Source organism: Coffea arabica, chromosome 10e (genome assembly GCF_036785885.1).
Source record: "Coffea arabica cultivar ET-39 chromosome 10e, Coffea Arabica ET-39 HiFi, whole genome shotgun sequence".
Taxonomy (NCBI): domain Eukaryota; kingdom Viridiplantae; phylum Streptophyta; class Magnoliopsida; order Gentianales; family Rubiaceae; genus Coffea; species Coffea arabica.
In genome coordinates this window covers 13,418,110-13,432,199 of record NC_092328.1, presented here as the reverse complement: position 1 = coordinate 13,432,199, position 14,090 = coordinate 13,418,110, and the positions used below count along the sequence as shown (strand labels likewise).

The window sequence follows — 14,090 nt, the reverse complement described above, 5'->3', positions numbered from 1 at the left end:
AGGTGTTGTAGTAGCACGCGTGACTTTTCTTCCCAAGCACAATCTGGTGTTGCTGCATGAAGCAAAACAGTAAGCCTTCTTTGCTTTCCTTAGTATCTCCTTCAGCAATTTATTTTCCTTTGCTAAATCATAGAAGCAGCTTCAGCAAATCAATCCTATCAGCTTTTATAGGGTATTAGAGGTTGTGATCAAGTCACAATTGAGATTATTCGTGCACAAAAATTGATCATCCTTGCTACTCACTCTTACTGGGAAAGGCATTATACATAAGAATCAAGTAAAGAAAAACACAAACAATTCGAAATGGAAAAGCTGATAACTAACTCAGCACCTGTAGGTTTATGCGCTCTCCAAACAATCAAGGGAAGAAGAGCAAACTTTGCCAACCCTTAAATGGTACTCCCTCCGTCCCAGAAAGTGTGTCGCATTTCGGGAATTGTAATTATTATCAACAGTGCAAGACTTTTAAATGATTTGCATTTAAGTTCCGGCAATGCCCCTTGACTTTCAATGTATTCATAACGTGGGTGAATGATAAAAGGGGCACAGGTTGTGATAAGACATGCGGGACCCAAAAGATTTAAATGCCTCCACACTACTTTGAAGGAAAGTGTCATGCACGATTGCTATTACCATTTCACGTGAGAGTCACGAAGTATTGAGTGTAGTGTTGGTACTTGGTAAGTGAACAGAAATGTGTCACATTGGGCCCACTAAAAGGTAAGAAAAGGCTGTCACATTGAAGGGTATGGAGCGGAAATGTGTGAAAACTTTCATTGCCAATTTTAGTAAGTGACAATTATTTTGGGACGGATAAAAAAGGAAAGTATGACACTATCAATGGGACGGAGGGAGTATATAGAAATGTAATCAAGTTCTCATCTGTGGTGCTATCTTTTTCATTTTCTTAAAAAAAAAATTTCTCATCTGAAAGCAGGGTTCATTGCAATAAATCCACCTTCTGAACCAGAGATTACATTACACCTATACATTCCCACCATTAGGGCCATCAGAAATTTAAAACAGCTCTATTATGCGGAATGGTTTAATATGACCAGCTGTTCTCATATGTGGTGCACCCTTAGTGGGTTTTCTAAAATTTCATCAAGAAGGAAACCAGGGAAAAGAAACTGGATTGAGTCCAATTTTAATATTTGCAGTGTCAGCCTCCCACCTTCAAAATTAAGTACCTACTTCTTGATGTATAAATCAAAATTAGAGCTCTGAGATTCGTTACAGCTTATCAGAAATATCTAAGATTCGTTACAGCTTATCAGCTGTCCTGGCGCTGGCATGCAAAAGGCTTGCTTGTATAAGACCCAACAGTTTAAAATTCACAAACTCTAAAAGGGTGTTATTGTTGACAGGAAAGAGAGAGTTTTGACATCCTCCATGCTTCACCATTTCGAACAGAAGACTTTCAGATATGAGTAAGAAACAAGGATAGCATTTCTTAATTTTTCGTCTTGAGCCCTATTAGCCTCCTCTCCTCAGTTTGATTTCAACCATGCAAGTCTATCGCTCGATCAGAAAGTGGAAGTATTAGTGAATTAATTGTTGTGCAACCAATGACAGCACAACTGGCAGTTATAGTGGGAAGTTTGGTTAGCTAATCACTCTCAACTAGTGTATGCCTTGCCCCATAGTGACTTGCAATAGAACTAAAACTACTGATGGTCTCTTGAAGTTTGTCGGTCAGTTCACTGCTTTTTACGAAATTTCTCTTGTGCAAGGAGGATGATGAAAAGAAGAAAGTAATACATAGGGTTCAGCCAATTCTGTCACAAGCCTTAGAACTGAAGATGAGCACATGATTGCAAACAAATCTGCAATACATCTTCAAGTGATTTCTAAGCGCCAATATGTTATCCTTAGCCACCTTCCCTCACCCTCTTTATTTCTCTTACCCTGCCCTGCCCTTTTATCGTTGGCCATGCGACAACCTTATCCCATTCTTTTCTTCAAGTCCAAGCCTGCATATATCCCCAAACATGTCAAAACTCTCTTTCCAATCAAGCCTTGTATTAGTGCTTTAAATAGAAAATTCACAAACTGTTATTCTTTTGTGAGGTACACTACAATTGGCTATACTAGCCAATTTTTGACTAGTGCTTGTAGGATCATCCTTGATTGAGCAAGGGGATCACTGCGATAAATTGCCGCTAGCCCATATATTTGGCTGTGGAAAGCCCAATTTGTGTGCTGAATCAGTTAATTGAACCTTGTGTCTTCGTCATCTGAATTTTGCAGTTTTTTTACTGTTAACTTCTTCTCAAGATCAAGAGGCCATTTTGCAAGTGATTTCCCTCAAATGATTTTTCTTAGAATCAGTTCATGTTGGACTGATGAAGTTGTGGCTTCTCATACACAGATCATATGTTACAAAAATGAGGTGTCCTCCTGTCCACGAGAAATTTTGTGGGGAAGTTCAATGCCTAGTGTCATACTACACCATGCAAAATTATTGCAGCCTACCCGTGAGAACTAAATGGTTCATTAAATATACTCCAAAGTCAAACCTTCACAGTAAAGTGCAGCAAGTTAAAAACTAGCTATGCAGCTAACAGTCCAAAGTTCGGATGATACTGAAGCTTTGGAGCAGTATTCTAAGTGCTCACTGGCAGTTTACATAAATCCACGAGAAAGCATTGGATAACCAACTATGCTTACTTTCCTGCAATCAATTAAGGCTATGGTGTCCAAAATAGCTCACATTCAAAAAAAAAATCTGTTATTAGCTGCTAGCATGGGACAAATGTTAAGTAATCTGGCATCTGTTATATAATGAATATAAGACACCTACTTAAGGTACATAACAGCTACGAATCATCCGAAAATAGGCAAATTCATATACTGATACAATCTGGTGGTCAAACTAGCAATAAAAGTCCACCACATACAGCAACATATAATCAATAAAAACAGGGAAACAAGCTATCCGAAAATAGCAATAACAGAAACAGGAAAATTAAATCCATACTGTTAGGCCCTTGCGATTCCCTATTTCCCGACGATCTTCGGCACGATGAACAACTCAATCCATGTCATCTGCTCACTCTCACTGAAGCTAAGAAATAAAGCACGGAACTCCTCATCCAACAATTCTTTCAAGAGATACATGCGTAGAGTTTTCTCCAACTTCAGCCCCTCAACTATTTTTTTAGCTACCTCAATTGAATACTTCTCCTTTGCAGCTCTTTCGGTAGAAACTATCGAGAAAAATCTATTGATGTTGCTCAGTGCCTCTTGGTAGTTCTCCGAACACGACCTTCGGGACTTGGTTCCTCTTGAGCCTTCATTCTCAGAACTGTGTGGAGCACTACCCAATGGTCGCTTGCCGGGATTTCTCATAATTAGGCTGCCATCGTCATCCGATGTTCCCTTAGAATCTGCTGGGTTGATGACAGAACTTGATGCCACTCCTTTGTTTTTGAGGGTCGAATCACCCCTACGTCTACGGACACGAGGAGGCACAAATTGGGGTAGGTGTTGGGCCGAAAAATGAGCACGATTGCCTGTGGCATGTTTGTCGTCCATCACCTCATCCCATAGGATCATCAAATCAGCACTATGTGGGTGTTGGAAGTCCACATACTGATGATCCAGCTATTAGGCAAACAACGTATAAGATAGTTTATTAAAACGCACATGACACTCTTAACAGATCAGAATTTTGTAAGTAATGACCAAGGAATCTAATACTTTTCAAAACTTTTCAATTGCTGTTTACAAAATACAGTCATGCACCAAAATTTGGAGCCAGAAGCCATTAATTAGCATACAATTCTGTGCAGTGGCACGGAGGTCACAAAGGCAGTTTTCTTCATGTCAAATTTGTAGTAGCAGGCAAAAACTTCTTCAGTGCCTTTGTCTCACACAGCTTTTCTCTCGTAGGTACAAAATTAGAGGTTAATATCACTAAAGGGTTGAAGAAAAGTCAGTTCATGGAAATGTACAAGTCCACCAAAAAATTGAAGTAGCAAATGGAATTTTAAAATTAAGTAAAACTTGTGTAACCTCTAAGAAGAGAAAGTGTTGTTTATTGAATAAGTCACTGGATTGAATAAGTGATAACAGATCACTCCAAGGTTAAGACCAAAGTATGTTTAACGGAGTACTATTTCCAAGCACGTACACACTGCACTAAAAGGTAAAAAATGGGAATAAAACACACTCAAAAAACTGAATCTGATATGAAATACTTATTGCATAAACACACACTTCAACTAAACAGCATATGTATGCTCACGTATTAAATATTCGAAGTACAAAAGAACAAATTAAATTGCAAATATTCAAGAATTAGAGCCCGAATGCATGGAAAATCTGGACGAATACTATAGAGCGACCAGAAAGTAAACATTTCTTGGTGTCAACGAACAACATACCTGCCACAAATATCCTCATTGCTCTTTTCCGGCTAAGAAGCATCTGTGTTCCTCGTCCCATCCTATCCCCGTCTCTGGCTTGGCAGAATCACCTCGGAGGTATGTGAACAGTCTCTACTTATCGACCACACGATAGTACTTCGACTGGGATTGAGTTCCAGTGCAAGTAACCCCCAATTCTTGAGTCAAGTAGGCAGCCATTGCAGTGTGGTTTGCCAAGGTGGTCCGAGTTGCCTCCCACCTTCCATTTTTCTGCCATTCAACATACGTTCGGATGTACAGCTCCTCTTCCCAGTCTTCCCATTGCTTCTTTTCAGATATCTATGTATGAGGATAGAAAAGGAAACTCAATCATAGGATGCAAAATAAAGAGGAAACAGCAAAATGCTTTCATTTTGAGTATTCAGGTCAGCAAAAATTTATGGGCCCATCTCAAAGTAGTTTATTAGGCTTTCTTCAAAGTCGTTTGAGTTGCACAAAGACTTTGCACTGACCGAACTAGTCAAACTTGATGGGAATTCTAAGGAAATAAAGAACATAACAAGTATTGAGGTTGATTAACTTCATAGCATTTGAAAACGGATGATATTTCAAAGGAAACATGTGGTTAAGTCACAAAGCAGTGGCTTACCTGGACTTGAACTTAATTTTATCCTTTTTGCAGTGGGCATTAACACGTCCGTTTGATCTGTTTTTCTGCTACCTTTGTAGTTTTAGCTCTGAAAAAATGTGACATTAACAATTCGAAGGACAATAAGCAATCTGCCCGACAGAAACACATGAAGATGTTCAAACAGGAACAAAACAAGCAAAGAATCACTGCACGAAAGGGACATTTAGAAATCAAAGCTGGGATTCTAGTGTTGAACTACGGGATATCACTGAATGTGCTTTAGTAAGGACAGGGGATGAAATATTCTGTCAAGTCGGGAAAAAATACAGCGAGCAGTGTGCAAAGGCCGCTAAGAACCGTCACACTCCTAGACTTTTAACAAATTCACATTCCCATTTTCATAGATGCAAACAATAAGATAAGATAAACAATCAGATTATCACCATAGGTCCAGAGGTCAGGTTGGAGACAGCAGAAATGAAAAAGGAGAAATTGTCCACGTGAAAAAGGATATCAGAACAAAGTAAAAGTGTGGATGCAAGGTTATGCTGGAACTCAATAGGTCTTGCTCATTAAGACTTCCAAATTTGGCTTAAGGCCTAATAGTTATTAACCATTAATAGAAATTAAGAATTAATTCAACTTTCAATACAAATCAGTCAAGTTTCTTGCTATGGAGGTGAATGCATAAAGTCGTAAGAAACTTTGTGCTCATATGCAAGATTATGGCGGAAGTCAATTGGTCAAATTCATTAATACTTCTAAATGTGCTTCTAGGCCTAAAGGTTATTAACAATTAAGAGAAATTAGAAAAAATTCAACTTGCACTCCAAGTCAATTTTGAAGTCTCTTGCTATGGAGGTGAATGCTTGAAGTCTTAAGAAATTTGGAGCTCTATATATTATCAACTGTATCATTCAGTCTGCTATTGAAGACTGCTGTCGTTGAAATTTGCATCTTTACGCCTAAAACTATATGTTCCATATTTGCAAAAACTCCGTAGTGCTAATTGACATCTATAAGCCCACACACCCCACAATCAAACACCACAAAAGCCCAGAAGCAGGGGAATGTAGAGACAGATTTCACCATCATTTCCCTAAGCAAAACAAAGAATAAAATTCAGTGTTGACATACGAAGAAGCTGAACAAACAGAATGGAGGAAATCCACCAAACTGGTAGGGTCAGAAACAGAGAAAAGCAATTACCTGCTGAATGCAGAACAATCAGTAATGATTTTGTTCAGCTTTACTGGCAAGTGAACTCTCAAACGTTCCACCAAGATGAGTTTACATTCAAATCATTTAAACATGAGAAAGCAATAAGTTAAACACCAACTTTCTATGAAGAAGCAAATCTCACTCAGTTTCAAGTCACATACACATCGGAACTTTATAATTTATCATGTCCAAATCCCAAATCACCATTTGCCAAATTTACATTCCCATTTTTTTAGATGCAAACAAAAGTTTTCTACAAATGGAGGTACCAACAACTCGGTTGAAATCACCATTTGGAGATACAACACCATAACAGAGGCAAAATGTGGAGGTACAAAGGATTATAAGTCATTCGAAATGGCATTCCAAATTATCAACCGAAAGTATGAATCACATTCAGTTGCCAATGAGCCAGTGATTGTCGTTTTAGTTGGATAGTGAACAAGACAAACGAATTTGGAGTGGAACCAATCATTTACTGATGTAGAAAAATATGCCGCCACATATTAATTTGAAAGTAATGCATAAAAGACAAATCCCGAAAAACCCTAACAAACTCCAATTTCTAGCATCAGAAATGAGTTTCGAACCCCAAATTCCATCTCTTATATGGTAACCTGTCCTCTCTACAAATAGAGCCATCTCTTATATAAATTGTAGTTGGTCAGAAAGTTAATTGCTTACCGAATTCAATTTCACACAGTTTCTGTTCATACAGCACTTTGTTGAAGCTATCTGTTCATGCTTGAATGCTGCAGATGACAAGAACACCGATCGCTAGACTGAGGCGATTTGCAACTCCCAACTTCAGAAGCCAAAAATAGGCTACAACGAGGTAGCTACAGCTCAATTTTTGTGAGAAAAACCCAAGGGAGAGGTACTGTATTGAATTAGATAGCTTTCCCAACTCGTGAGTCAGTGGGTTTCTTGTTTACTTTCAGCTGGATTTTGAGCATGTGAATCGAATCCAAGGACTGAATTTGCTAGCTATCTGCGAATGGGACAAGATAAAGGCCTATCTTTTGCACTATTGGATGGGAGAAAACAGTCAGGAATCAAGAGGAGGAGCACGACTTAGGAGAATAAATTCTGTACAAGTTTGGAAGCTATCATTGCAGCTTTACCTTTACTCTTCTCCTTCAATAGCACCAACGGTAAAATATTGCACAGTGTTCTGCTAATTGATGTCTTACACATACAGATGAGAACATGCGTGGGACTACCAAGGGTCCCCAGGAATTTCCACGTGGATGCATGCTTTATAGCAACCTTGAAAAGCCGACTCCACGTGTGATGGCAAGTTTTGGGAGATAGATTCAATTATTTTGGTTATTTGATGTGTTATCTAAATACTTTTGTGTAGCATTATTTGAGGTAATCAAAATAATGGCCTATCCAAACACACTCATTGTAAGTACAACGATATCAATTTGTCGAGAGATTTACCAACTGATTTATTCTTGTCATCCATGTGATGCACCAAATCAATAAATTTTGTATAGTTAAACTTCACGGGCATGATTTCATTAACATCATCATTTATTTCTTCAATGACAGTTTTAGTGCTGATCACCCACTGGATAGTAAGCTCAGTTGTCTGAAATTTTGCTGGGATAGGCTTCGCTTCAGCATTTGTGATCTTGTACTTTTTATGAACACGTAAGAGTGGGTTCATTTTAGGAATATCAACATTGAAGATTATTGCTTCAACTTTTGATCCCTGGGACATAGAATTGGCAAGTTTACAATTAGTTAAAAAATAGAATATCTTGTTATTACAACTATATGGAAGAAAAAGGGTACAAAGTTCTACTAACCTCTGCATCATAGAAGATAAATTTTTGCTTTTTTGTTGGTGTTCCCTTTGAGTCAGTGATCTGCTGTTTTTCCTGAACAGTGATGATGCAACTCCAATTCTTCATGAAAGGGACAATGTCTCGGATAGGTAGCAAGTTAGTCAGTCTGCATGAAGATCAAAATATACATAAATAAATACAAATAGACAAGTTAAGTGTAAGAGTATATTGGTTAAAGAAAGATAAATCTGTATGTGCACCTCATTCCAATATATAATTAAAGCAGACAGATTCTTTACTGTTGAGTCAAATGAAAAATTTCATTAAAGACAACATTCCTAGTTTTGCAGTCAATCTTTTTCTCATAAAATGTTCCAGGAACAAGAAGAACCTTAAGCTCAGCAGCAGTTCTAGCTCTAGAAAGAGCAACGTATAGCTGTGCGTGGGAGAAAACAGGTTCACGCAAGTAAAGACCAACACAGTCAAGAGTTTGTCCTTGTGCCTTATTAATGGTTAATGCAAAACAAAGGTGGATAGGAAATTGAGTTCTTATGAACGGAATCCCATTCCTTTCATTGTCAGAGGTCTGAAGAGGTATTTTTGGGATGAAGACTCTTTTTCCTGCATGAGTGCCAAACACAATTTCTGCAGAAATGATATTTAAGCTAAGCTCTCTACATATTAACCTTGTGCCATTACACAATCCTTCATTAGGATTTAAATTCCTTAAAAGCATAATAGGACAGTTTTCTTTTAGCAGCAACTTAGAAGGAGGAAGTCCTTTTGGATTTTGCGAATTTAGAAAATCTTCATAGTCGCCTTGGTGTCGCTGCTCAACAGTCCGATCTGAACTGATATAAACTTGAACATTTCCAGGAAATCTGTTTATCAATAGCTCATTGAGCTCATCGACTGAGCTATTTTTGGGAGCAAGGATGCATCTATTTATCATGCTATAAGGATCTTTAGAATGCAGCTGCAAATCTGGAAAAACACTTTCAACTAACCTGTTTAGAATTATAAATAGTTATAATCAATGAAAGACAGAGATAAAAAGAGGAATCAAATGGATAAAGTACAACTGTATGTAACTTGTTAACCTGCTTAAAGATTGTTCTTTATCATAATAAGGAATAACTATATCAGACGATAAAGTGATTTCGCCATTTGCATCTACAAGTTCTCTTCCCTCGCCACTCTTAATAAGAACTGAGAGAAAGCAGGATCTAACATGGCTCTCATATTAGGTGTGAGTTTCAGCTTGTGTAATTTAGACCAGAGAACAGAGTTAGGAAAGCTTGATTCTATGAGGACTTGCTTTGTTGCTCACTCAATAACTGGCAAAGTTTGCCGAAAATCTCCACAAAAAATGACAACTTTTCCTCCAAAAGACAAATCAGAATCCATTATGTCTTTAAGCAGATCGTCAAATGCTTCAATTGTCTCTCGCTTAGCCATCGATGCTTCATCCCAAAGGATAAGTTTACACTCTAAAAGCAACTTGGCAACACTGCTTTGTTTGCTGAGTTGACAAGCTTTATTCTTTGAAAAGTCTAATGGTATCTTAAATCTTGAGTGTGTTGTTCTTCCTCTAGGAAGAATAGACGCTGCAATGCCAGAAGTGGCTACAACAATGGCAATGTAACCCTGTGATCTTAATGTAGCAAGCAGTGATCGGTATAAGAATGTTTTACCAGTGCCTCCTAGACCATCAATAAAAAAAGCTTCTCCCTGATCAGAAAAACATGCTGCAAGAATCAGGTTATAAGCATTTTTTTGTTCGCAGTTTAATTTGAGAGACAGTAACAGATCCTCTGGAGCAACATGTAAACCTCTTTCGTTTTCGATCTCCTTTGTCAATCGTTCATGAGAAGGAGAATCAAAATCATTCGAAGCTAATTGGTAATCAGTAATTCTTTTTCCCATCTGCTCCAATGACCTGTTAATGTCTTGTAGGACTCTTGTTGTGATCTCTGAAGAAGTAAGGACGGAAAATGAGCATTGTCACTGATAGTCTGTTGAGAGTTCATGGCGAAATTTTTCCCACAGCAGTCGAGGATTTACTGGAGAACAATGAACAAGCAGAGTGGCAAATAGCAATCTTAAGGAAGATGGCATCTGAAAGGTCATGGCTTCTTGAAGTGTATCCTCTATGTAAGTATCGGATTGCAATAGTCCTAATGCTAAAGCAGCTTCTCTAAAGGAATTCAGCTTTTGATTAACAACCGTCAAAATATCATCAAAAGAAGTTGGCCCATGAACATGATTTAGAAAAAGTCTCAAGTAGTATCTTTCTCCATCTGCTGGACTAACAGTAACCATTCCACCTATCACTTTTCGACGCTTCCTTTTAGTCCATTTCTTATATTTAGGAGACCAAACAAAAAATCGAGGGAAATCCTTGTAAAGACATTTAAGATTCTGTGCAACCACATTTGTTCTGTTCATATGAAAAAATTCAGTTAACATGGTTTTTGAAAAATCAACTTTCCTCAATAATTGCAACAGGTCTGAATTTTTGTCGAAAGAAACAAACTGTTGGTCCCGAAGATGGATCTGAAGAGTATAGACTGCTGGAGTCATTTCACTTAAGCGGAATTCAAAAATGCGCCAAAATACCTCAGGGGTAAAATCCGTCTACCTTGCTGAAAGTCCTTTATTTCATCAGTGTCATCAGGAGCATGATGCGAAACTATCTTAAAACTGATTGAGTCATGTCCTTTGAAAACATACTTATACATGTACTTCACCAATTTAACAATCGAGCAAATTTCTACATTGATATGGCAGTCAAATGTAGCTAACAGATAGGGACTTTAAGACACAACCCATCTATTATTGAGAGTATGCCTTCGGACTTTTATTTTTCTACCATCATCCCACCTTCTATATTGTGGATAACTATTTTCAGTCGTTTGAGTACAAAAACTCTTTGGATAGCGATTTTTACAATGACCATCTTTCACACAAGGACAAGTTCTATCCATATCACCACAAGGACCATGAATCATATGTTTTACAACAAGAGAATATAGATGAGGATGCTTAGAACGATCAGGTATTTTAGCATAGACCACTCTATCATGACTCTGGATTTAGGAGTTTGTATTCAGGCTTCAAAATAAATAGCAGATACGCATGTGGGAAGCCACGTTTTTGGAACTCAATCACATAGACACATGTTGCAACTTCTCCAAAGATTTGCTTGGTCAAAACTTCTGATTTAAGCAATTCAAATTTGGCTCTAAAGACTCTAGCCAGAAGATCCGGTCTATCCTGAGGTTTTTCGTGGTACTTTAAATTATCCTGAATTTCCTTCCATGCCGGGTTGCAGGTCATAGTAAGAAAGATGTCTGGTTTTCCATACTTTTGCACAAAGGACATTGCATCAAGATATCGCCGTCTCATGTCCCTTGGTCCACCAATAAAGGAAGTTGGTAATATCGTTCTAACTTTAGAAGCATTGGTCTGGCCTATAGAAATACTGTCTAGGACTCCTTGAAGAACCTCAGAACGAATGTTCTTTTGTCGGTTTCTATGAAAATCAAGCCTAGACGTTTCAATCTTAACATAACCATCTACTGCATACTGTTGCAATAATCTAAGCGAGTGCAGCAACATCGATTCATCATCGTCCTTGATCTGAAATCTGTAACAATAGTATTCTCTAGCTAACACTGTGTCTTCTTCATTTTTTGCACGATCAACAGCTAGAGAAAAAGGATGAGTAATTATTTAGTTTGATGATATTTATAATGTAAAAATAATGGTTAAACTCAATTGTTTAGAAGCGGCAATAAATAACTTGCCTCTTTGTTCACGATCCATTAAACCTGATACGGAATCAACCGAAGAAGGATGAATATCAATATCTTTCTCACAGGAATCCTCTCTTCTCTTTCTTTTTCGAACTCTTTTAATCCCAGGGTGCCATCCGCATTCACCGCAGGGAAACAGAATAGGGTATTGCAATGGATCATAGCAGCCATAGTAATGTCTAATTCTATAGCTGCTATTTGAATGCGTATAAACTTGAATATGAGTTCCCTTATGGCCTGATTCACCTTGATTTTCAGTCCATATTGCTGCAACTAGGGATGCAGAAGGAAGGTTATAAACTCGCTAATCAATGGTGGGATAACAATTAAGTACAATGTTCAGGCTGTCAATGTTTGGAACATGCCTAAGATTTCTGAAGAACTTAGCATAAGGATTGTCACTAAGAATGCGCATAAGGAGTCTTAATATGCTTTCTCGCAACTTATTAGAGGTAGCAATCCTCTTTGCTAATTCTTCATCAATGTCAAAGAAGTACAGCTGAATCCCGGATGCTCTATCATCTGACTGAACAAGGCCATTAAGAAAATAATAAACCTGACCCTGAACACGAAAGGTGTAAACACCTTTTGTGTTCTTTGTTAGTTCAGAATCATATTTAGTAGCAAATGGTGTGAAGCCTAAGTTATTGTTGTAAGTGTGAGCATTATTTCTAAAATGGAAGCTTTCCTCATCGCTACCAATGAATAAGCGCTTCAAATCACAAGGCATAGGAGGAGCGACAACAGAAATTTCTCCTCCTAAGCAGCAAAAATTAGGAGGTTCCAAATGGAATCTTTTGGCTCCACAATAGTCACAATGAGGAGCATCAGGCAAAGCCAAAGACACATTAGGAATGTTGTTCACGAGTGAAAGATTTGGCTGACCACGCTTTCGTTTTCTCCCTGTAATTTTTTGCATGTGGTTAGTAGACAGGTTGAGTTAATGCTGTGTATAAACAGGCAAGAACACATCCTAAACACAGACAGAGTTAAGTGAGAAACAACACTAAACCTGCATTTTCTGTTCTCGTGGCAGAAGAACTACTACATTTCTTGCTATGCGCAGAAAGTCCAGATGACAGATCAAGGGAAGCATTCCTATTTTTTTCCTTCCCTGGCGAGCAGAGTTTGTTGTAGACTGATTAAACTCTCTTCTTGGAAAAGAAGAGGTTTCTGTGGATAATAAAATTGAATAAGACAACTTGCAAAGTTGTGCAAGGCTTTATATATGCACATTTAGTTAACAGTAAAATATGTTGAGGAGGCGAAGGAGCAAGTAATCGGGCTATAAGTTATAGCTTAAAGAGAACTGAACAAGGAGTGTTTAAGAGAGGGATTGTACCAAAGGAAAGTCGAACCTTTGGAAGCACTTGGTAATGCACGATGTGTTTTTTGACTAAGAGGTCAATATTTGAAAAATAGAATTTTCGATTGTGGGAAATATAAGTTGAAGAAGGCCCGGCTGCTATAATCTAAAATGGTCATAACTCATCAGAATCTGATTCTGAATAGAAAAGTCTTGCAAGGTTCTAAATACTGAATAGAAGTGTTGTAGCGCGCAAACAAAAGGGAACTCATTTGCAACAACGCAGAGTGCATAGTAATCAATAGGAAGGCAGAGGAGCAGCAATAATGTGAAAGGGGAAAATTCAAATCCGGCAGCAAAATAAGATAATAAAAAAATACCTTTATTAAGAGATGGTGCAGACCTGGAAGATGTTTTTTTTTTAGAAGATGATGAAGCATGATCATCGAGAAAATTAGAAACATCAGAAGGAATGCAGCGCAACTCTCCACCTCCTGTAACAACACTATCAACTGGAACCAAGCACTCTCGATTTTCCAGTGCACTAGAAACCACACGAGTTTGATCATCACTACCAGAAGGTCTATCATGACCATACGAGAAACAAACAGCAGATTCCACACAAGCAGGCGGAACCTTCTGAATGAGAGAGAGGAAAAGTTTTTGTTTTTTCTTCTCAACTCTAGCCTCTCGCAGAGAACGCAAAAATTCAGCTTTCTTGGCAGGTGCCATTTCTGCGTATTTTTTTCGACACAAGGCGTTTCTATCCATCTAATTCCAGATACTAAGTAAGGAAGCAGCAACCCAAGAATAAGATAATAAAGGCTACTAAGTAAGGAAGCAGCAACTAAGTAAGGAAACATGGCAAGACGAAATTTAGCAATAAGGAATAAGATAATAAGGCTGGCCAACGCAGTATCATACAACTGGTGAGCATAAAAGCATAGA

The 14,090-nt window shown here is 38.0% G+C and overlaps 1 protein-coding gene across 1 annotated transcript; it reads right to left on the bottom strand.

Annotated features, from left to right (window-relative positions):
• Window positions 1–10,022: 10,022 nt before the first annotated feature.
• On the bottom strand, window positions 10,023–13,874 carry LOC113711301 (uncharacterized). The gene is made up of 7 exons (XM_072067005.1): window positions 13,523–13,874; window positions 12,198–12,739; window positions 11,828–12,140; window positions 11,190–11,728; window positions 10,891–11,107; window positions 10,638–10,791; window positions 10,023–10,458 (listed from the first exon to the last, which is right to left on the bottom strand). Exons 1-7 carry the CDS (start codon window positions 13,872–13,874, stop codon window positions 10,023–10,025), a joined length of 2,553 nt encoding a protein of 850 aa, XP_071923106.1.
• Between the last annotated feature and the right edge of the window lie 216 nt (window positions 13,875–14,090).